This window comes from Olea europaea, chromosome 14, assembly GCF_002742605.1.
Source record: "Olea europaea var. sylvestris chromosome 14, O_europaea_v1, whole genome shotgun sequence".
In the NCBI taxonomy this organism is placed as follows: Eukaryota; Viridiplantae; Streptophyta; class Magnoliopsida; order Lamiales; family Oleaceae; genus Olea; species Olea europaea.
In genome coordinates this window covers 5,356,815-5,379,952 of record NC_036250.1, presented here as the reverse complement: position 1 = coordinate 5,379,952, position 23,138 = coordinate 5,356,815, and the positions used below count along the sequence as shown (strand labels likewise).

Sequence of the window (23,138 nt, the reverse complement as noted above, 5' to 3'; positions counted from 1 at the left end):
TAATTACTACCGAACAAACATTTAATCCTTGTGTTGCCGTTAAATGACATTGTGAACATAAACGACGTTATTGTTTCCCACCAAGTGAGACAAACTCATGCTTCACATTTTATATAAACTAGTCAAAATTGAATGTGCATTGCACGTCATTTTAAAGTACTTTATAAGTGATATAAAAATAATTTTAGATACTAATTTGTTGGAGGAATTGATGAGTCTCGAACAAATTAAATAAAATAAAATTTAGCATAGAAATCTAAGAGAGAAAAATTGTATTCTCAAAACTCAATTTATATTATTCAATTTTTTTGTAATGATGGAATACTATAAATGAACAATTTTTTATATTACATTTGATACATAAAATTAATTGTCATTACAAAAATTTAAACACCCATTAAAATTTTCAGATACATGAATATGAATAAATTTATCTATAATAACTATAGATTCATGTAATTCAAAAATTCATTGAATCTAAATTAATGTGAATGTTAATTAATTGAGAATTAATAACACAAATTTCATAAATTACACTAATTTTATAGTATTTATTACATATCGAAAAACGAAAAGTAAGGTATTATTGAAATAATTGAATTATAAGGAGGTTAAAATCGTTCAAAAAATAATTCTCCTTTGATATGATAATTTAATATATTATAGATAGATTATAGATTAGACCGGTTTGTATAGTTAAATATAATTAAAAGATGTAAATTTATAGACGTATTTTTGTACAAACCTATTCTGCAGTTGCCGATTGTTAATTCCCAATGTCCAGCCCTTATTTGATTTGAACCCGTAATTTATCATCATCTTTGTATGAAATGAACACTGACTGTAACCCGATTCTCATCCTCTCCAATTGCTCTCTAAATTAACAATCGATCTCCTTTTACTGTTGTGACTACAATTTTAAATGTATTTTTGTTTCATGTGGCAAGAAACATAATCCATATATGTTCGTCGTTACATTTAACGGTTAAGTATAGAATTTTAGGTAGTGATGGCAAAAAAATTCGCCTCACCTCGTCTCATCCCAACGGGTTGGGGTGAAGAGAAAAAATATATAAAAATAATTTTATTTTTAGATAATTCACTCATTAAAGATTTATTTTGAATTTGTATTTTATTCTTTAATATTAGCATAACTCGAAATTGCAAACGAGGCAAAAAGCTACCTCGGCGGGAGGCCGCCGGCCCACACTAAACACGCCCCATTGTCATCCTTAATTTTTGGTTGACGTTTCATTTAAAGTCAAGAAAAATTAACAAAAATTAAAATTCAAAAAATTCCTTGAATCTTTTTAATTCATTTTATGATTTATTTCCGGAATATCTGGTCAATTGTTAGGGAAAAAAATTGTCTCGTCTCCGTCAGATCTGGCTTGCAAAAAGTCAACAACTGGGGTAGTATGAGTGGTTGATGCCTATTAAATTCCAGAACTCTCCTCATCCAACCTTCAAACTTCCAAAAAATCAAACCCTCTGGTCGACAACATGAAGGGGTATTCTAGTAAATTCAACTATTCCACTGCAAATTATTAACAGATCGCCACTTATTAATCACGTAAGATTTTGGTTTCAAGAGAAAAAGAAAAGCAAATTAATTACTGAAAATTGCATGCTGTGGCGGGATTTCTGAATTTTTTAAGCTCTATAATCCTACTTTTTCATCTTCATTTATGTTCGAATACCCAAAATTAAAGAAAAAATTTAATATTCATAATACGAAGTTCTTTTTTCTGCACTTGAACGGTGAAAAATCAGAGCTTGATTTTGCTGATTTTATACTCCACCGTCAGTGGCTTCCGGGACGACTCCTCTCTTTCTCTTCTTAAAAAAGACTCCTTCATTTTCTCTTTTTTTACTTGCACTTCAAGCTGCTTCCACCTAAGATCCATTGTTAGGTACTTAGACAACTTCACATCTCCTTTAATCTTTATATTATCTGTAAAATTGCTGGTTCTTTTTCATTTTTTTTATTTTTATTTTTATTTTTATTTTTTTATTTTTTGAATATGGGGTGAACTGTGAAATGTTACTGACATTCCTCTGTAAGAGTGCCAGGTGACGTGTGAATATTTTTTAGCTGTGCAAATTCATTTTTTCCTTTTTACGTTTTATGAAAGTAAAAACAGTGTCAGTATGGTATTATTGCGACTGTAGTTAGCTTTTCGTTTAATTTTTCTTTAACATTCGTGGGTTTCTCAGAATCCCTTATTCAGATTCTGGCTTTAGTTTTCAAGAAAGAGTCTTTACTTATATTTTGATTATTTTGGTTCTGGGTCCAAGAATATCTGGGAACATTTTGTGGGGTTTCTGCGTTTTATTTTTTTGAATGGCTGATATCCCTTTTGTAAAGTAAACCCCCCCCCCCCCCCCCCCCCCCCCACCCACACACACACAAATCTTTACACAATTTTCTTTGATCTATTTCAGCTACCTCCTAAGTACCGTTTGAGACTAATTCACAATTCTTAGATTGCTGAATTGACGTGTATTAACTAATGGGATTTCGATGTTTGAATTTCGAGTCATTTGCTACTCCAAATTGAATTTAGCGTCTTTACTGTTGAGGCGGTTTATACTTAAAAGAGGAAATTGTGATAGGCACTTAGGCATTGAAATATTTAATTTAGTGGTCATCTAATGTCTATGGAATTGCTTGATTAAGCAGTTATTGATGTGCATACAATATTTCCTTTACAAGTTTTTAATATTTTTTTTCATGATTGATTGTAATTGTTTATCATGGATTGCATGCTGTGTGAAGATTACAGTGATGACATTGTATTGATGCACGACTGTACAGTACGGTAGCGGCTAATGCTTAGGTCAGTGGTGGTATAATGTCGAGGATCACAAAATGGAAGCTTGAGAAGACTAAAGTGAAGGCAGTTTTCCGGCTCCAATTTCATGCCACAGATGTAAGATTCTCTTTGACTCCTCTCTCAAAGACTATTTCCCTATAAGTTTGGATGTTTTAAACTCAGTGGGGATATTGGTTCATTTGCATTTTCTGATGCTATAAATCTAAGTGAATGCTTTCTCTTTTGCCCTTGTTTGAGCCCCATTCTTGCCAAAGAATTCATTTTTGAATAGTGTATTGATGGAAAATATGTGGTTAAAAAAGAAAGAAAATTTTTGGATTTACGTGTAATATTATTTTAATGAAAAATGTGTGGTTAAAATGAGGTCAAATCACTGTTGAAGAATGTATTTTGATGTATGGGGCTCAAACAAGGGCTTAATATGAAACTGGCAGCCCTAAGGCAGGGAAGTGACATGGTGTTCAACATGTTAATCAAATTTTTAGGCTTCACAGAATGATCTAACACTAGTAAATGCGACACATAGTGGAATTTCAGGAACTTCATAAGTGTCCTGTGCGAGAGGGAAGTTTACACGGCACTGGATGCTGAGCCCGAAAGAATAACATATGTGATACTGATAAATGTAACACCATGCTATACTATATCAATGTGAACCAGAACCTGCCTGTAACTGTGTTTGGAGACCATGCGTTTCCTCTCTCTCCTTATAAGCTCAAATATGCCCACCCAAGATAACGATATATATCGGATGCTTCTAATATGTTGATTTAACATCATGTTACCGAGTGTTAATCACAAATTCGGAGTATCAAGTTTAATTATGATTCACAAAATGCCTTTTCAAGATTTAGTTTTGCATCATCTCCATTTTCCTTTTGACATCGTGAAACTGTAAAAGAATTGGACTCCCTAAGTTTTCAACGTGGACGAAAACTAATAATCTTATAAATCATGTTATGTAATCTGGGTTGTTCTGCAATCATCTTTATATACTTCATTCTTTTGTAGTTAAACGCTACAATCACGTACTTATGTGCAGTTAAAAAGCATGCCCCTGGTCTTTGGAATTGGGGATAAGAATAATTTCATGTTTATATAGCTATCCACTTTCTTTATCATATAACCAAATTTTTGAATATTGTAGGAATTGTATTCAATTAGCCTTCAAAAATAATCATTTGGTAGTGCTACTTCATTAGTCATCTGTAAGGATGGCTGCATTTGATTGGATACATTGTGATGGTGGACCATATAAGCCACTATGAATGGCAAGTTTGAAGTAATTTTGTAGTGGTTGACACAGGATCAAATTTTACATATAAGGATCGACAATGAAAATCTTTTTCACTATTTCATTTCATTTATTGCATTACTATTGCAGAATTTTATAATAGTAGCCATTGTGCATAATTAACACGAGAATCTACCTTCCTCAATAGATTATTATTGTTTTCAAGAATATCCTGGTATTAACATTTAAGGACAAGATATGTTAGGTTTGTGACAACAAGAAAAATAATTTAATAATTATAGATGTAGTTAAGAAACCAAATATTGTTTTAATACTATGTGAGAAACACTTGACAATGCAAGTATCTCTATCAGATCAATGGGATATACAATATTTATATATGAAAACAGTGGGAGGCATGTTAGATCAGTAATTTAGATAAGCTCTATGAAGAACATGCATGACTGTGCTTAAAAGTTACTCTTTTAGAAAGTAATTTAAGATTTTCTTTAGAAAAGTAACTTTCAAAATCATGTTTGGAAAATAAGTGACTTAGAAGTAAGTTTGACTTACAGTGAGCAAAATCAACCATGCTCAAGGTGTTTAGTTATTATGGAATTTGCTGCAATATAGTTTCTTAAAGAGTCGATAGTAGAGGGTTGATATTATGAAATATAGAATTAGATGTATAACAAAGGCAAACCTCTTGCATCTACAATGGCTAATGACAGGATTATTCACATTTGATTTTTCAGGTTCCACAAAGTGGATGGGATAAGTTATTCATATCATTAATCTCTGCTGATTCTGGAAAGGCAACTGCTAAAACGACCAAAACAAGTGTGAGAAGTGGAACGTGTAAATGGGCAGATCCTATTTATGAAACTACAAATCTTCTCCAAAACTCCAAAAGCAAACAATATGACGAGAAGCTCTGCAAACTTGTTGTGGCCATGGTAGTGTTTATATCTTGACTATTATTTCTAATTTGAATCATTTCCATTGTTCCTGGAGTTTATGGCTTTATAATTTTCAGCATAAACAAAAAGTAGTGAAAGATTTGATGGCTAGGTGTGCCACGGCATGTAAAGATTTTATGCATATTTTCCACATCTAACCTCACGTGTTCTTTGCTAATATATTGGGGAAAGCCAACAATGTGAACCTGACGTAGGATGAAATCAATCTAGCATAGGAGAAGGGGAAAGGTAAGAGAAGAAGTGAAAGGAGGGAGATAGGTGGAGGGAAGGAGAATTTTTATTCATATCAAAGTTGTCCTATTACAAAGCATAAGGCCCCTAGGGATTCAATGATTCTACTCTAAGTAGGAATATAGCCTCTGTTTGGTAGGAATTAAAATCTAGAATTTAATTTAAGTCAAAGTCAATAATTAATTTTAACGACATATTTCGTGAGACTTACAATTTTTCAACAGCACATTTCACCAACTTTTATCAAAATCTATTGAAAATCTGATTTTAATCCTCATCAAACAAGGGCATAATAGAAGCGTCAAAATTGGAAACTAAATATAATAATATCCCTTCTAATACTCCATTAGAATCTGTCCCATGACCACTTAATTACCAAACATTGATCTCTAGAGTAGGGGTAGAGTTGGTAAATTTCTTGCTCCATGCCCTCCCTGAGCTGAAATATGATATGAATCCATAATATAGTTTGTAAAGTACTGAAAGACCCATACATGACCTGACTTAGCAAGAAAGACTGTCTGAACACCTAAAATGTGTCTATTTTATTTCTCTCATTTTACACATTACTAAAGAATGAAAATATTGAATTTCAACCTAGGTTAGAGTAGTAATCTGTTATTTGTCTATTTTTGATAGAGAGAATGATGCTTATGTTTGACTGAATGATTTTCCTTTTTCTTGTGTCTTGGATTACGGTGGTTTTTTGTTTTTTAATTTTTAACTTCAATTAACTTTTCATTTTGACTCAATTTCTTCGGTTTCAGGGTTCTTCGCGTGCTAGCATCCTTGGTGAGGCTATTATCAATCTTGCTGATTATGCTGATGCATTGAAGCCTTGTGCCATTGCACTTCCTCTTCAAGGATGCAATTTTGGAACTATATTACATGTAAGAGGGAAATGAAGTTTGCTAAAAACATTTTTATTGTAAATTTTACTGCATTATGCAAACCACTTGAATGCCCAATTAGAATGAGTTACTCTACAGGAATTTCCAACATCTGAAGGATGTGTGCTCCTATTTAATCTTCAGATACTAAGTTCAGATTGTTTCCTGCATTCCTATTCTTTTCAAGTTAGTAGATTTCGAACTTAGTAGGTGCAAAGGGTGTCTTCCTTTCGCCCATGTTGTTACTATATTATGAAAACTGAGGAGCTAGAAGTGATCCATTAAAATAGTCATATAGAGAATGCAAAGACTTTGTTTAGAAATCAAGGAATCTTCACATTAACCTACAAATCTATTTGGTTCCTTGGCGACTGTTGCAGCAAAAACCTTAAGCTTGTTGAAGATTTTATAGCTTATGGGTCATTCGGTCCTTTTTGTCTTACAAGAATAGAGAGTGCAACTCCTTGCGTGCGAGTAGGCCATTAGCTGGTAATCTCACCCTTGGAGAAAATCCTTTTCCGTGTACTGAGCAATAGCTAACATAACTTGATTTCTTTATATTAAACTCAGTTCTATTACTAAAAGATTGAAGATCGATGATGAGATGTGAACACTTGTCTGGAATACCGGTTTATGAGATGTTGATGCTTGACAAGAATATACATAGTTGTCATTCATAGCTTGTCCTTCCTGTTAGTTTGGCCCATGCATCTCCATATTTAATTTTTTGGCAATGTAGTGTTTCTTTCTCTCTTTTTTATTTTTTTTGTCTAATTTGTGTCATAGATTTACTTGTGATAAAGTTGTTCAATATGGTTTCTTCTGTAATTTCATTGACTGCTTCTTTATGTTCCAGGTTACGGTCCAGCTCTTGACTTCAAAGACCGGATTTAGGTACTGCATCATTGCTCTTAATACTAACCTTGATTTACGATAAATTAATTAAACTTGAGATTTATTTGCTTGCAGGGAATTTGAGCAACAGAGAGAACTCAGAGAAAGAGGGTTGCTAGCAGGAGTTGATGGCCAGCGTGGTGATAGTGGTACTGGCAAAATATCACGTTCTGATGAGAACTCCATTGAACAGATGGATAAGGTCTGACTATTTCTTTGCTTCTGTCCGTGGAAACAGTTGTGTATGTGATTATTTCTTCTCATTCTTTGTTTATGCCATTCCCATGGACTTGCTTATTAGTATGTTCTGACTGATGCGAGAAACCAGGTTAAGAAATATTTGTGGATTAATAATGCTCTGTTGTGGATGATGCGATCTCCGATGCCTTTGCCTGCCTTTTACTACATGTTCGACAACTTTTCTAGAAATGTGATAATGGAGATAAGAAGTGATAATGTTGAATTGACATGGCTTCTCTCTGTAATGATTTTTCTGTTTATATCCTCATGCAGGAAAAAGGAATAATTAGATTGAGATCAGATGTTAAAGATCTCTCTTCAGCTGAGGAAGACGTAAGCCTGAATGAAGAATATGCAGACTTGGGTGTTGGAATCGATGATTCATCCAATAACTCAGAAAGTTTATATGCTGAAAAGCACGAGACTTCCAGCATGCATGAAATTGATAGCCTCAAAAGTATGGTATCTGATGATTTGAATGGTCTTTCCTGTTGTCAGAGTCTACATACTGAAAAAGGAGATCCATCTGATCATCAAATTAGGGCACAAGGGAGTAGTGATTTGGCTCACAGGTGGAATTCGGACTATTCCATGGATAATGAGTTGGCAATATCCCATGAGGAGAATAATAGACTTAGAGGAGGCTTGGAATTGGCTGAATCGTCTATTTTGGACCTTAAGATGGAGGTCAGCTCCTTGCAGAGCCTAGCTGATGAATTGGGTATTGAAACGCGGAAGTTCTCTGACCTCATTGTCACTGAGAAATCTTCAGTTGAAGAATTGACAAAAGAAGTCTCTTTCATGAAATCGGAATGCTTGCAATTCAAGGAAGATATAGAAACGCTTAAAGAATTGAAACTTAGCCCTCAAATGACTATTCAGGAAACCAGCATCAATCAGGGTAATCACTTACTTCAGAACATTCAGGTCAAATGGTTAAAGAAGATATCAGTAGTGGAGGACACGATAAGAGAACTTCAAAATGAAGCATGTGTTGGCTTCCATGAAAGCAATAGTAGATTTATTTATTCCAAGTTGGAAGCAGTGCTCGCTATTCTTCTGGATATTAAATGCAGAAATGGTGAAGTAGTTCAAAAGGGTGAACAGTATTTATCTGCCAACGAGCTTTCCACGGACTCATTTCAGCCGGAAAGTATTCTTCATCATTTAAGTGTACAGCTTCCAGAGTCTCAAGTGCCCAACTCTAATGCGGTTATTGATGCTATGAAAGGCCAAATTTTAGATCTTGTAAGGGAGTTGGATGAGGCTAAAGTTGAAAGGGAAGGTGAAGTGAAAAAAATGAATCAGATGGAATGCTATTATGAAGCCCTTATTCAGGAGCTCGAGGAAAATCAGAAGCGAATGATAGGAGAGTTGCAGAGTCTCAGGAATGAGCATTCTACTTGCCTTTACACTATATCTGCTGACAGAGCTGAAATTGAATCAATGCGTCAAGATATGAATCATCAGGTCTTAAGATTTGCAAATGAGAGACGAGGTTTGGATGCCCTTAATAATGAGCTTGAAAAAAGGGCTGCTACTTCGGAAGCAGCACTCAGAAGAGCTCGATTAAATTACTCAATTGCAGTGGATAAATTACAGAAGGACCTTGAGCTGCTTTCTTCTCAGGTTGTGTCCATGTTTGAGACTAATGAGAATATCATAAAGCAGGCTTTTCCTGAATCTCCCCCACCATGTTTGCTAGGAAACCCAAAAATATTGCAGAGTCAAGAGGATTATGATCCTACAAAAGTGTTGCAGAATAGCAATCAAAATTTGGGTCCAAGGAAACAAGCAGTAGGTGGAGATATCCTATTAGAGGACTTGAAGAGATCCCTCTACTTGCAGGAAGGGCTTTATCAAAAGGTTGAAGAAGAGCTCGGCGAAATGCATTCTGTGAACTTAAACTTGGACATATATTCAAAGACATTGCAAGAAATGCTGCTTGAAGCAAATGCTGACATTAACATGATAAATGGAAAAAATTATGAACTTGCTGAGGAGTTGGAGCTTTCAAATGCCGTCAAAAATCAGCTAATTGTAAGGTTGCAGAAGGCCATGGATGATATTCAAACTCTTAATGAGTACAAGTCTAGTTGCATTGCCCAGTGTAGTGACATGGCTCTGCAAAATCAAATCTTAGAAGAAAAATTAGAGAGTATATCCAAGGAAAATTTTCTTCTTACACAGAAGCTGATAGACTGCAAAGAACTTGTAACTGAATACAAAAGTTACCAAAGCAAATTTGAGACTTGTTTGGCAGAGAATGCAGAGCTATCACTTCTGTTGAAACATGAAGCATCAGAAAATGCGAATCTTCAAAATGAAATCTCTCTTTTAAAAGAAAATTTGACGATGCTTAAAGCTGAATCAGATGAATTGGCTTCTGTAAAGGAAAAGCTTCAGGAAAATATCTGCTTTATGAAAGATAAGCTGGCTACTCTGTTGTTATCATACAGTAAACAATTTCGTGGATTGGCTTTTTTCAGTAATTCTCAATGTCTTGATGAGTGCACAGATTTCAAAGATGCCATCTTGCAGTTAGAAGAAATCCAACAAAGTGCATCTGGAAAGATACTTCAATTGCTAGAGGAGAAGAAAATTCTAGAAAGTGAAAGAGTAAGTGCTGAGATGTCCTTGAGTGCTGCCAAGTCAGAAATTCTGGCAACGAAGCAGAAATTCAAATGTGACATGCAGGATATGGCGGCTAAATTAGATGTATCAAATGCACTTGTGGATAACCTTCAAGTTCAATTCAAATCTGTTGCTGACAAATTCCACCATACTTCTGAAATTGAAGAAAGGTCCGCAAAGCAGAATAGAGAACTTCTGGATTATCTTGCTCTTTTACAAGATCAGATGCAGGAACTGACGTCTAAAAATGGTCACATTGCTCAAGAGATGTTAGGCTTGGACACCTTGGCTGAGGAACTCGGGAACAATAAGTCGACCATAATGGAGCTAATTCAAGATAACCAAGACCTCAGGGTGAACTTACAGGATAAAACTGGAGAATCTATCAAGCTAGCATCCGAGATTAGTTGTCTGGAAGGAAAATTGAGAAATATTCACAATGAGTTACAAATTGAAAAGGGTTTCAAAGATGAACTAGAGGGAAAAATGCAAGATCTTGCTTCTCAGTTGAACAAGGAGCATGACAAAGTGATCTATTTCGAACAGCAAAAAACTGAACTAACGCACTTCAGGCAAGTGGCATCAGATCTAGAATTGGAAAAATCAAGACTTCATCACCTTTTGAATCAGCAAAACCGGATCATGGAAAAGCTTCAAAAAAGTTCGTCTCGTACAACTGATTTTGAAAGTCAGTTATTTGAAATGCAAGATTACTCAATTGCTGCAGATGTTAAACTTGCTTATATCACAAACCAATATCAAACCCTACATGAGGAACATGTAACGAAATTTGAAGGTGACATGCAGGATATGGCTGATAAACTAGTAGTGTCCAATGCCCTTGTGGACAAACTTCAAGTTCAACTCGAATTTGTTGCTGACAAATTTCACCTCACTTCTGAAATTGAAGAAAAGTCTGCACAGCAGAACAGAGAACTTTTGGCTGATCTTACTCTTTTACAAGATCAGATGCAGGAACTGACGTCTAAAAATGGTCACATTGCTCAAGACGTGTTAGGCTTGGATGCTCTCGCTGAGGAGCTCGAGAGGAATAATTCAACCATTACAGAGCTAAGAAAAGATAAGAAAGACCTTATGGTGTCCTTACAGGATAGAACTGGGGAATCTATTGAGCTTGCATCTGAGGTTAGTTGTTTAAAGGAAAATTTGAGAAAATTGCATGAAGAGCTACGTATTGAAAAGGGCTTCAAAGATGAACTAGAGGAGAAAATGGCAGATCTTAAGGTTCAGTTAAACAAGGAACATGACAGAGTGTTCAATTTTGAACAGCAAAAAACTGAACTGATGCACTTCAGGCAAGTAGCATCAGATCTTGAATTTGAGAAATCAAGACTCTCTCACCATTTGACGCAACAAAATGAGTTTATGGAAAGGCTTCGGAAAAGTTCTTATACAAATGATCTCGAAAGTCAGCTATTTGAAATGCTAGAGTACTCAATTGCTGCAGATGTTAAACTTGCTTATGTCACAAAACAATATGAAATCCTACTTCAGGAACTTGTGCAGCAACTTAAGTCCTCAGATGAGTACCTTTTGGAGCTTCAGAAAAGGTATCATGATTTGGAGGCTATGTTAAATCAGCGCCTTGCAAGTGAAGTTCATTTGACTGAGGAAAATTCTAATTTGTTGACCAGCTTTAAAACCCTAAGAACAGAATTCGAAGCTTCTGTAGCTCAAAACAAGCTTCTTTCGGATTCTAATCATGATATCAATTATCAACTTGAGGAGTACAAGAGGAAGTTGACAATGATGCAAACCAGTTTTTCAAAGGATAATTTGCAAGCTGTAATGGTAGAACAGCTAAAAGACACTTTGGCAGAGGCTGAAGAGGATATTCATCACTTGACATTGTTGAAAGAGGAGTTGGAAATTTTATCAATAGTGCTCAAAGGCAAGGTGGATGAACAATATACTTATATGACTTCATTGGAGGATAATAGAGACGAACTCCTGATGCTTCGATCCCGATGTAACGTGCTGTCCCACAAGCTTTCTGAACAGGTTATGAAGACTGAAGAATTTAAGAACTTATCCATCCATTTGAAGGAACTCAAAGACAGAGCTGAAGCTGAATCTTCCCATGCTCGTGAAAAAAGAGAACCTGAAGGACCACCAGTTATCATGCAGGATACCTTGAGAATTGCATTCATCAAAGAACAGTACGAGACTAAAATCCAAGAACTGAAGCAACAGCTTTCTATATCCAAAAAGCATGGTGAAGAGATGCTTATGAAATTGCAAGATTCAATTGATGAAATTGAAAATAGGAAGAAGTCGGAAGCTGTGAACATGAAGAGGAACAATGAGCTATCGTTCAAACTCTTGGAATTGGAAACAGAATTGCAGTCTGTACTTGCAGAAAAGCGTGAAAAGGTCAATGCTTATGATCGCATAAATGCAGAATTGGAATGTGTGGCTCTGAGCCTTGAATGTTGCAAGGAAGAAAAAGAAAAGCTTGAAGCTTCTTTCAGAGAATGTGAGGTGGAAAAATCTCAACTTGCTGTTGAACTTGACTCGATAAAAGAACTGAAGAAATTCAGATCTTTCAGCAATGTTCAAAAGGAGGAAAATAATGAGGTGGCTGAAGTAGAGTACGTTCTCAATGAGTCATCTAGAAACTCTTCCCCTAATTTCTTCTGCTCAGTGTGCTCAAAAGAAATGGTAACTACTCAGTTAGCAACATATTGAAATAAGTTTTTTACCATTTATTCTATAATATTTGTCATGCACAAAGTAGTATGGATCTTGAGAACCATGATGCATACCCAAGTAGAAGTTTTTTGAGGTATGAAGCAAGAGAATAAAGTATATACATGTTAATTGGTGTCGAGTCTGTCAACCACCTCCATGGAGAAAAAAAAAAAAAAAAAAAAAAAAGAACTTCTTTTGCCATATAACCATAAAATTTGCTCTAAATTTCTTACTATGGTGGTTCGCCAAAATGATTGTTTAGTAATTTAGAACTTTAGTTAAAATTATTGATATTTTCAAGTTTTCATATATTCCTTCGACATACAAATACTTTGGACCAAAATAATCATCTGCAATTATTTAATAGGATGCGGCGTCCCTAGGCATGCATGGGATTCCTGAGGTACTTGTTGGAGGTGAATTGCTGCAGAACAATGGAAAGAGTTTAAATGTCAGTAGTGATCATTTGGCAACCCAAAGACTGAAGTCTAGCATAGAGCACATGCATGAAGAGGTATTTCTTTCTCAGATCATAAATTACTGATATTACATTCTGCAACATAAGATCATAACTCTAAAACTTCTGCTTCTAACACTAAATTGCCGGGGATCTGTTTGATGGGGTTTCCCTGCAGCTGGAAAAGATGAAAACTGAAAATACTCACTTTCTCAAAGATCGTGATTTTGACCCTGATTTTCAAGATCCAGAAGAAGAACTCGTGCAATTACATAAGGTGAGCTGACTATCTTATGGAACTTATATTTATATTGCCTGCAAAGTCTCATCTCCATTTCTTCATGTTTCTTTGGAAGGTAAATAATGAGCTCAGAAGCATGTTTCCTTCGTTCAATGAAATATCTACCGGAAATGCATTAGAAAGAGTACTTGCGCTGGAAATCGAGCTTGCTGAATCAATGAAGACAAAGAATAAATCAAATATCCATTTCCAGAGGTAAGTCATCCTCAAATTTGCAATTCTTGAAATGGAATTCTATGGGTAATTACCAAATTTAACATGATATTTTGCTCCAAATTTCAGTTCATTCCTGAAACAACACAGCGACGAGGAAGCAGTGTTCAAAAGCTTTAGAGACATCAATGAGCTGATCAAACAAATGTTAGAAATCAAAGGCAGCCGTGCAGCTGTGGAAGCAGAACTGAGAGAAATGCACGATAGGTACTCTCAATTGAGCCTCCAGTTTGCTGAGGTCGAAGGTGAGAGACAGAAACTCAAGATGACGCTAAAAAACATCCGTGCATCAAAAAAGCTCTAAGCTCAAGTCGATCCTCGTCTTCGGATCACCATTAACTCAGCCACCGGATAAAGCTTCAGAATATGTTATATTTATCTCGTGGGGTTTGAAAGCTAAATGCACACCTTGATGTAAATAAAAATGAGGTGGCCAGAGATTTTTACCAGCATAAAATTGCGGTGTAGATTTATGTAATTTAAGTCTTTTATTTACCTTACAGTCTTTTGCTCCTTTTACCTTATCCAAGCGTTCTGCCTTCTCTTTGTTGTAATTAATATTGTATAGATAATCTATTGGTTCAATTTATCATTCCTGTTTTAAGACAGTGCTAGAGGTCTCCATTGATGCATGTTATCTTTAAATTAGATTCAAAATTATAAATTCGAATTGGTTTATGAGAAATTTATGATTTTAGAACCCCCATTTTCGTCCTTCGATTCACATGCTTCATGCTTCAAAACACAATCGAAAACAAGTTACAAATCAAATATACCATGTAACAAGTTCTGTATCATCTATTTTCAAGAAATCCATTAGAAACAATACAATACGATACAACCCAATTGTGAAGCAATACACTTTGCTTTTGCTCCTTTACGTATTGAGTTCTGCAAATGCTCATCTGCATATCGACTTCCTATGAAACCAATGCATAATAAGAACTCAAAAAGCAACTGCATTACACTCTACAATTAGGCATAAACAATGGGAAAGCACTGAACCGGCATAACAATGGAAACGGAACAGGTAAACTTGGCGTCTCAGCTTCTTTGAATCTATTAACAGGTGCAATACTCCTACATGCAATCCAGCTACCTCTAATGCAAACAACTTGGGAAGCACAGATTTGTCAGGTCACTCACAAGATAGAGCACGAACATCCGCCTTTTTTCATGGTATCATCGTCCTGTTTATCTGTGCATATGAATTTAGATAAAAATTAAGGAAGATATGGTAATAGGAAGAAGAGAAACAGAGCAAGAAGTTACAAGAGTAAGGAAGAGAGAGGAACAAGGCTTCCAATAAGAGAACAGCTTGGGAAATATGGCATGTTCAGTAAGGAAGATATGGTAATAGTGTACGATACTAAGCAAGAAAAATAAGCTAAAATGTCACTTAATTATACTGGCGAGTGCTGGACCAAACAATTTATTAACGCTTCAGATAGGTAGGGCAAGCCATTTATCTAAAATCATCACGTATGTGCAATATATATATAATGCACTGAAATGTATTCTTTTGTGGATTACCAGTATTTTTGTCCAGATGAAGAGGACGCACAACAACATGCATAGTGATGACACCTCCAGGAACTTCAGTGAGTGGCAATCGTGATTCCATAAGTGTTCTGTTGTTTTCGAGTATCTTTCCGGCATTAATAAGCTTTAAATCATTTATGGATTTTGGTCCATTTTCTTTGTCTGCATTATGAATGATTACATTACAGAACATGTAAAAATAATATACCATCTTAATACGAATGAAGAAGATATAGGCTTAATATAATAGCTCGGTGGATACTGTAAACACAAGCTTATGTAGAGAACTAATGGATCCTCACACAAGTACGTTTTCTTTCACTTGTGTCTTCGTTATAATTCTTAAGCTTGTCTGGTCATCGTATTTTGATGTTAAAAAAAAAAAAAAATACACACACACACACAAAAGGAGCCTATCTAATCAAACAGTTGCTTGATCGATGAAATGTCCTCTCTATGGAAAGAGGTTTTCTCTGTGTGGAAGGAATCCATGGTAGCTGAGATTAAAGTCAACAAGCATGGAGAAAACCAAAACTTTAAAAAAATCATTTAGCTTTTCTTGTAAGCTAAGATAAAAGGATTAAAGAAAATAGAAATTTGCATTGCTCAAGTCATTGACTGAGGAACTTGAGGCTTTACAGCTCCTTAAAGGGAATTCATTTAGCAGTTATGTCCTGGACAGGAGAATCTTGATGGAACTGTTGGGAAATACTAAGAAATTTTTCATGAGTGCAGCGTACTAAATAATATATGCATCATAACATGAAAACTAGAACTATATATTCAAGCCTGCACAAAAATAATTCGATTTCCAACACACGAAACCAAGCAATAAAATTGAATCAGATAATCCTAAATTTCGAGCAGAAGAATACAAATTAACTCTTGAAATTTCATACTTTCTTAGAAATCAATGAAAAAGGAAAACCTTTGGGCCATTGTGCGATTATCTTTTCTTTGAGAAATCCCACAGTTGTACTGGAACTGTATTTGATTGGTCCAATATCACTGCCATCAGCAAGCCTGAATTTGAGCTCGACCAATTCTTCCACGGCCATTAACAATCTTACAATAATAGATAATCCAAATTTCTTGTAAACCCACAAGTCAATTCAATTGCAGCATCACATTAGACTTAAAAAATCCACCCCTTTTGTTGTTCAATAAACAACAACTCCTTCAAAACAAAAAATTAAGGCTAAAAACTAAATAACCCAGATCAATCAAGAAATGTACAGAAATTCAAATCTCCTATTCTCCATTTCGGGTACAGATCCTCAAGAATCAAGATCAAAACTTACAAGATTTGCAATTAATTTATGAAAAGGAATAAATTTATGAGAACTTTAGAGTTCGAATTCTCTTTGCACGAAACGGTAATGCAAATGGGTTGATGATTGAATTGAATACTTGTCAGCTGCAAGAATGAGAAACTTTATTGTGCTTTGAATATTTTATTGATGTGGGATTTTTCTTTTCCTTAAAGAAATACAAATTTACGACTGCCAAAATGGAAGGTTTCCAAGCAAGATTCTTTTTCTTGAATCAGTCTGGAAAATTTATTGACTTTTGATATAGATATTTTACTCGTTCCGTGAACAGTTGCAGCTGAGAAATTTGACTGCATAAATTGCACCAGGACCGCTTCATCTTCCCACTAATTGAACTGCTCAGAGGGAAATCTTTCACATATTTGGAAATTCACCCTACAATATAGGGTAAAAAACTTAAAAGAAGTGATTTTAGTACTTATAAAAAAAAAAGGGAAAAATATTGAACGTTGAATTAAGCTGCCAAATCTTTGTTTCTCGGTCAGTATTCATTTCTTTACTATTCCACACAGGATATACTAGCTTTTTCCATTTGTTTGTGCAGCTGATAATATGCACGTGATTGCAAATCTTGATCTATGTTTTATTCTCATGTAGTTATATGCAATAATGTTATATAGGGTCTGTTTGGTAGTGATTATAAGAATTGATTTTTTAACCATTAGAGAAAAAAGTGAGTCTTACCTGTGAGTAAAAAAGTAAAAAATAACAGTTGGAATAATGAAATAATGAGCAAAAAAATTGATTTTTTTTTTTTGTGTGAAAAATTGCTACCAAACGGGGGTTAGTATAATTTTGTTTATTTATTTTATTTTTTAATTACATAAATTGTTTGATTCGATTTAAATGGTTTTTTAAGTTCGGAACCTAAGTCAAACATGATCTAATTAGTTTGGTTCGATGCTAAATTGAAATATTGATGGATCCAGGTTGATCCAAATAAATAATTTCCAACATGTTTGGTTAAGTTCGCAATTTAAAAAGTCAAAATTTAAATCAATGGTTTCCTACGTATTTGGTTTCGAGGTTCTCTATACATACTAAGGTCTAAGCTCAGGAATGAGCATTCTACTTGCCTTTACACTATATCTGCTGACAGAGCTGAAATTGAATCAATGCGTCAAGATGTGAATCATCAGGTCTTAAGATTTGCAAATGAGAGACGAGGTTTGGATGCCCTTAATAATGAGCTTGAAAAAAGGGCTGCTACTTCGGAAGCAGCACTCAGAAGAGCTCGATTAAATTACTCAATTGCAGTGGATAAATTACAGAAGGACCTTGAGCTGCTTTCTTCTCAGGTTGTGTCCATGTTTGAGACTAATGAGAATATCATAAAGCAGGCTTTTCCTGAATCTCCCCCACCATGTTTGCTAGGAAACCCAAAAATATTGCAGAGTCAAGAGGATTATGATCCTACAAAAGTGTTGCAGAATAGCAATCAAAATTTGGGTCCAAGGAAACAAGCAGTAGGTGGAGATATCCTATTAGAGGACTTGAAGAGATCCCTCTACTTGCAGGAAGGGCTTTATCAAAAGGTTGAAGAAGAGCTCGGCGAAATGCATTCTGTGAACTTAAACTTGGACATATATTCAAAGACATTGCAAGAAATGCTGCTTGAAGCAAATGCTGACATTAACATGATAAATGGAAAAAATTATGAACTTGCTGAGGAGTTGGAGCTTTCAAATGCCGTCAAAAATCAGCTAATTGTAAGGTTGCAGAAGGCCATGGATGATATTCAAACTCTTAATGAGTACAAGTCTAGTTGCATTGCCCAGTGTAGTGACATGGCTCTGCAAAATCAAATCTTAGAAGAAAAATTAGAGAGTATATCCAAGGAAAATTTTCTTCTTACACAGAAGCTGATAGACTGCAAAGAACTTGTAACTGAATACAAAAGTTACCAAAGCAAATTTGAGACTTGTTTGGCAGAGAATGCAGAGCTATCACTTCTGTTGAAACATGAAGCATCAGAAAATGCGAATCTTCAAAATGAAATCTCTCTTTTAAAAGAAAATTTGACGATGCTTAAAGCTGAATCAGATGAATTGGCTTCTGTAAAGGAAAAGCTTCAGGAAAATATCTGCTTTATGAAAGATAAGCTGGCTACTCTGTTGTTATCATACAGTAAACAATTTCGTGGATTGGCTTTTTTCAGTAATTCTCAATGTCTTGATGAGTGCACAGATTTCAAAGATGCCATCTTGCAGTTAGAAGAAATCCAACAAAGTGCATCTGGAAAGATACTTCAATTGCTAGAGGAGAAGAAAATTCTAGAAAGTGAAAGAGTAAGTGCTGAGATGTCCTTGAGTGCTGCCAAGTCAGAAATTCTGGCAACGAAGCAGAAATTCAAATGTGACATGCAGGATATGGCGGCTAAATTAGATGTATCAAATGCACTTGTGGATAACCTTCAAGTTCAATTCAAATCTGTTGCTGACAAATTCCACCATACTTCTGAAATTGAAGATAGGTCCGCAAAGCAGAATAGAGAACTTCTGGATTATCTTGCTCTTTTACAAGATCAGATGCAGGAACTGACGTCTAAAAATGGTCACATTGCTCAAGACGTGTTAGGCTTGGATGCTCTCGCTGAGGAGCTCGAGAGGAATAATTCAACCATTACAGAGCTAAGAAAAGATAAGAAAGACCTTATGGTGTCCTTACAGGATAGAACTGGGGAATCTATTGAGCTTGCATCTGAGGTTAGTTGTTTAAAGGAAAATTTGAGAAAATTGCATGAAGAGCTACGTATTGAAAAGGGCTTCAAAGATGAACTAGAGGAGAAAATGGCAGATCTTAAGGTTCAGTTAAACAAGGAACATGACAGAGTGTTCAATTTTGAACAGCAAAAAACTGAACTGATGCACTTCAGGCAAGTAGCATCAGATCTTGAATTTGAGAAATCAAGACTCTCTCACCATTTGACGCAACAAAATGAGTTTATGGAAAGGCTTCGGAAAAGTTCTTATACAAATGATCTCGAAAGTCAGCTATTTGAAATGCTAGAGTACTCAATTGCTGCAGATGTTAAACTTGCTTATATCACAAACCAATATCAAACCCTACATGAGGAACATGTAACGAAATTTGAAGGTGACATGCAGGATATGGCTGATAAACTAGTAGTGTCCAATGCCCTTGTGGACAAACTTCAAGTTCAACTCGAATTTGTTGCTGACAAATTTCACCTCACTTCTGAAATTGAAGAAAAGTCTGCACAGCAGAACAGAGAACTTTTGGCTGATCTTACTCTTTTACAAGATCAGATGCAGGAACTGACGTCTAAAAATGGTCACATTGCTCAAGACGTGTTAGGCTTGGATGCTCTCGCTGAGGAGCTCGAGAGGAATAATTCAACCATTACAGAGCTAAGAAAAGATAAGAAAGACCTTATGGTGTCCTTACAGGATAGAACTGGGGAATCTATTGAGCTTGCATCTGAGGTTAGTTGTTTAAAGGAAAATTTGAGAAAATTGCATGAAGAGCTACGTATTGAAAAGGGCTTCAAAGATGAACTAGAGGAGAAAATGGCAGATCTTAAGGTTCAGTTAAACAAGGAACATGACAGAGTGTTCAATTTTGAACAGCAAAAAACTGAACTGATGCACTTCAGGCAAGTAGCATCAGATCTTGAATTTGAGAAATCAAGACTCTCTCACCATTTGACGCAACAAAATGAGTTTATGGAAAGGCTTCGGAAAAGTTCTTATACAAATGATCTCGAAAGTCAGCTATTTGAAATGCTAGAGTACTCAATTGCTGCAGATGTTAAACTTGCTTATGTCACAAAACAATATGAAATCCTACTTCAGGAACTTGTGCAGCAACTTAAGTCCTCAGATGAGTACCTTTTGGAGCTTCAGAAAAGGTATCATGATATGGAGGCTATGTTAAATCAGCGCCTTGCAAGTGAAGTTCATTTGACTGAGGAAAATTCTAATTTGTTGACCAGCTTTAAAACCCTAAGAACAGAATTCGAAGCTTCTGTAGCTCAAAACAAGCTTCTTTCGGATTCTAATCATGATATCAATTATCAACTTGAGGAGTACAAGAGGAAGTTGACAATGATGCAAACCAGTTTTTCAAAGGATAATTTACAAGCTGTAATGGTAGAACAGCTAAAAGACACTTTGGCAGAGGCTGAAGAGGATATTCATCACTTGACATTGTTGAAAGAGGAGTTGGAAATTTTATCAATAGTGCTCAAAGGCAAGGTGGATGAACAATATACTTATATGACTTCATTGGAGGATAATAGAGACGAACTCCTGATGCTTCGATCCCGATGTAACGTGCTGTCCCACAAGCTTTCTGAACAGGTTATGAAGACTGAAGAATTTAAGAACTTATCCATCCATTTGAAGGAACTCAAAGACAGAGCTGAAGCTGAATCTTCCCATGCTCGTGAAAAAAGAGAACCTGAAGGACCACCAGTTATCATGCAGGATACCTTGAGAATTGCATTCATCAAAGAACAGTACGAGACTAAAATCCAAGAACTGAAGCAACAGCTTTCTATATCCAAAAAGCATGGTGAAGAGATGCTTATGAAATTGCAAGATTCAATTGATGAAATTGAAAATAGGAAGAAGTCGGAAGCTGTGAACATGAAGAGGAACAATGAGCTATCGTTCAAACTCTTGGAATTGGAAACAGAATTGCAGTCTGTACTTGCAGAAAAGCGTGAAAAGGTCAATGCTTATGATCGCATAAATGCAGAATTGGAATGTGTGGCTCTGAGCCTTGAATGTTGCAAGGAAGAAAAAGAAAAGCTTGAAGCTTCTTTCAGAGAATGTGAGGTGGAAAAATCTCAACTTGCTGTTGAACTTGACTCGATAAAAGAACTGAAGAAATTCAGATCTTTCAGCAATGTTCAAAAGGAGGAAAATAATGAGGTGGCTGAAGTAGAGTACGTTCTCAATGAGTCATCTAGAAACTCTTCCCCTAATTTCTTCTGCTCAGTGTGCTCAAAAGAAATGGTAACTACTCAGTTAGCAACATATTGAAATAAGTTTTTTACCATTTATTCTATAATATTTGTCATGCACAAAGTAGTATGGATCTTGAGAACCATGATGCATACCCAAGTAGAAGTTTTTTGAGGTATGAAGCAAGAGAATAAAGTATATACATGTTAATTGGTGTCGAGTCTGTCAACCACCTCCATGGAGAAAAAAAAAAAAAAAAAAAGAACTTCTTTTGCCATATAACCATAAAATTTGCTCTAAATTTCTTACTATGGTGGTTCGCCAAAATGATTGTTTAGTAATTTAGAACTTTAGTTAAAATTATTGATATTTTCAAGTTTTCATATATTCCTTCGACATACAAACACTTTGGACCAAAATAATCATCTGCAATTATTTAATAGGATGCGGCGTCCCTAGGCATGCATGGGATTCCTGAGGTACTTGTTGGAGGTGAATTGCTGCAGAACAATGGAAAGAGTTTAAATGTCAGTAGTGATCATTTGGCAACCCAAAGACTGAAGTCTAGCATAGAGCACATGCATGAAGAGGTATTTCTTTCTCAGATCATAAATTACTGATATTACATTCTGCAACATAAGATCATAACTCTAAAACTTCTGCTTCTAACACTAAATTGCCGGGGATCTGTTTGATGGGGTTTCCCTGCAGCTGGAAAAGATGAAAACTGAAAATACTCACTTTCTCAAAGATCGTGATTTTGACCCTGATTTTCAAGATCCAGAAGAAGAACTCGTGCAATTACATAAGGTGAGCTGACTATCTTATGGAACTTATATTTATATTGCCTGCAAAGTCTCATCTCCATTTCTTCATGTTTCTTTGGAAGGTAAATAATGAGCTCAGAAGCATGTTTCCTTCGTTCAATGAAATATCTACCGGAAATGCATTAGAAAGAGTACTTGCGCTGGAAATCGAGCTTGCTGAATCAATGAAGACAAAGAATAAATCAAATATCCATTTCCAGAGGTAAGTCATCCTCAAATTTGCAATTCTTGAAATGGAATTCTATGGGTAATTACCAAATTTAACATGATATTTTGCTCCAAATTTCAGTTCATTCCTGAAACAACACAGCGACGAGGAAGCAGTGTTCAAAAGCTTTAGAGACATCAATGAGCTGATCAAACAAATGTTAGAAATCAAAGGCAGCCGTGCAGCTGTGGAAGCAGAACTGAGAGAAATGCACGATAGGTACTCTCAATTGAGCCTCCAGTTTGCTGAGGTCGAAGGTGAGAGACAGAAACTCAAGATGACGCTAAAAAACATCCGTGCATCAAAAAAGCTCTAAGCTCAAGTCGATCCTCGTCTTCGGATCACCATTAACTCAGCCACCGGATAAAGCTTCAGAATATGTTATATTTATCTCGTGGGGTTTGAAAGCTAAATGCACACCTTGATGTAAATAAAAATGAGGTGGCCAGAGATTTTTACCAGCATAAAATTGCGGTGTAGATTTATGTAATTTAAGTCTTTTATTTACCTTACAGTCTTTTGCTCCTTTTACCTTATCCAAGCGTTCTGCCTTCTCTTTGTTGTAATTAATATTGTATAGATAATCTATTGGTTCAATTTATCATTCCTGTTTTAAGACAGTGCTAGAGGTCTCCATTGATGCATGTTATCTTTAAATTAGATTCAAAATTATAAA

At 35.5% G+C, this 23,138-nt stretch overlaps 2 protein-coding genes across 3 annotated transcripts; one reads left to right on the top strand and one right to left on the bottom strand.

The window, feature by feature from the left end:
- The first annotated feature begins 1,596 nt into the window (after nucleotides 1-1,596).
- On the top strand, nucleotides 1,597-23,082 carry LOC111408899 (putative leucine-rich repeat-containing protein DDB_G0290503). Of its 2 annotated transcripts, none has more exons than XM_023038737.1 (11): nucleotides 1,597-1,913; nucleotides 2,819-2,933; nucleotides 4,827-5,027; nucleotides 6,050-6,172; nucleotides 7,029-7,066; nucleotides 7,142-7,268; nucleotides 7,580-12,622; nucleotides 13,020-13,166; nucleotides 13,288-13,386; nucleotides 13,466-13,605; nucleotides 13,693-14,231. In XM_023038737.1, the coding sequence occupies exons 2-11, from the start codon at nucleotides 2,856-2,858 to the stop codon at nucleotides 13,925-13,927; spliced, it is 6,231 nt and encodes a 2,076-aa protein (XP_022894505.1). In that variant the 5' UTR covers nucleotides 1,597-1,913; nucleotides 2,819-2,855; the 3' UTR covers nucleotides 13,928-14,231. The 2 variants fall into 2 exon arrangements, with proteins under 2 accessions (XP_022894505.1, XP_022894506.1); XM_023038738.1 differs by lacking the exons at nucleotides 1,597-1,913; nucleotides 13,020-13,166; nucleotides 13,288-13,386; nucleotides 13,466-13,605; nucleotides 13,693-14,231 and adding exons at nucleotides 17,554-21,478; nucleotides 21,871-22,017; nucleotides 22,139-22,237; nucleotides 22,317-22,456; nucleotides 22,544-23,082 and having other exon boundaries at nucleotides 2,780-2,933; nucleotides 7,580-8,694.
- Nucleotides 14,375-16,720, bottom strand: LOC111408900 (membrane-anchored ubiquitin-fold protein 6-like). The gene is made up of 3 exons (XM_023038739.1): nucleotides 16,094-16,720; nucleotides 15,157-15,327; nucleotides 14,375-14,821 (listed from the first exon to the last, which is right to left on the bottom strand). The coding sequence occupies exons 1-3, from the start codon at nucleotides 16,221-16,223 to the stop codon at nucleotides 14,766-14,768; spliced, it is 357 nt and encodes a 118-aa protein (XP_022894507.1). The 5' UTR covers nucleotides 16,224-16,720; the 3' UTR covers nucleotides 14,375-14,765.
- Nucleotides 23,083-23,138: the final 56 nt, after the last annotated feature.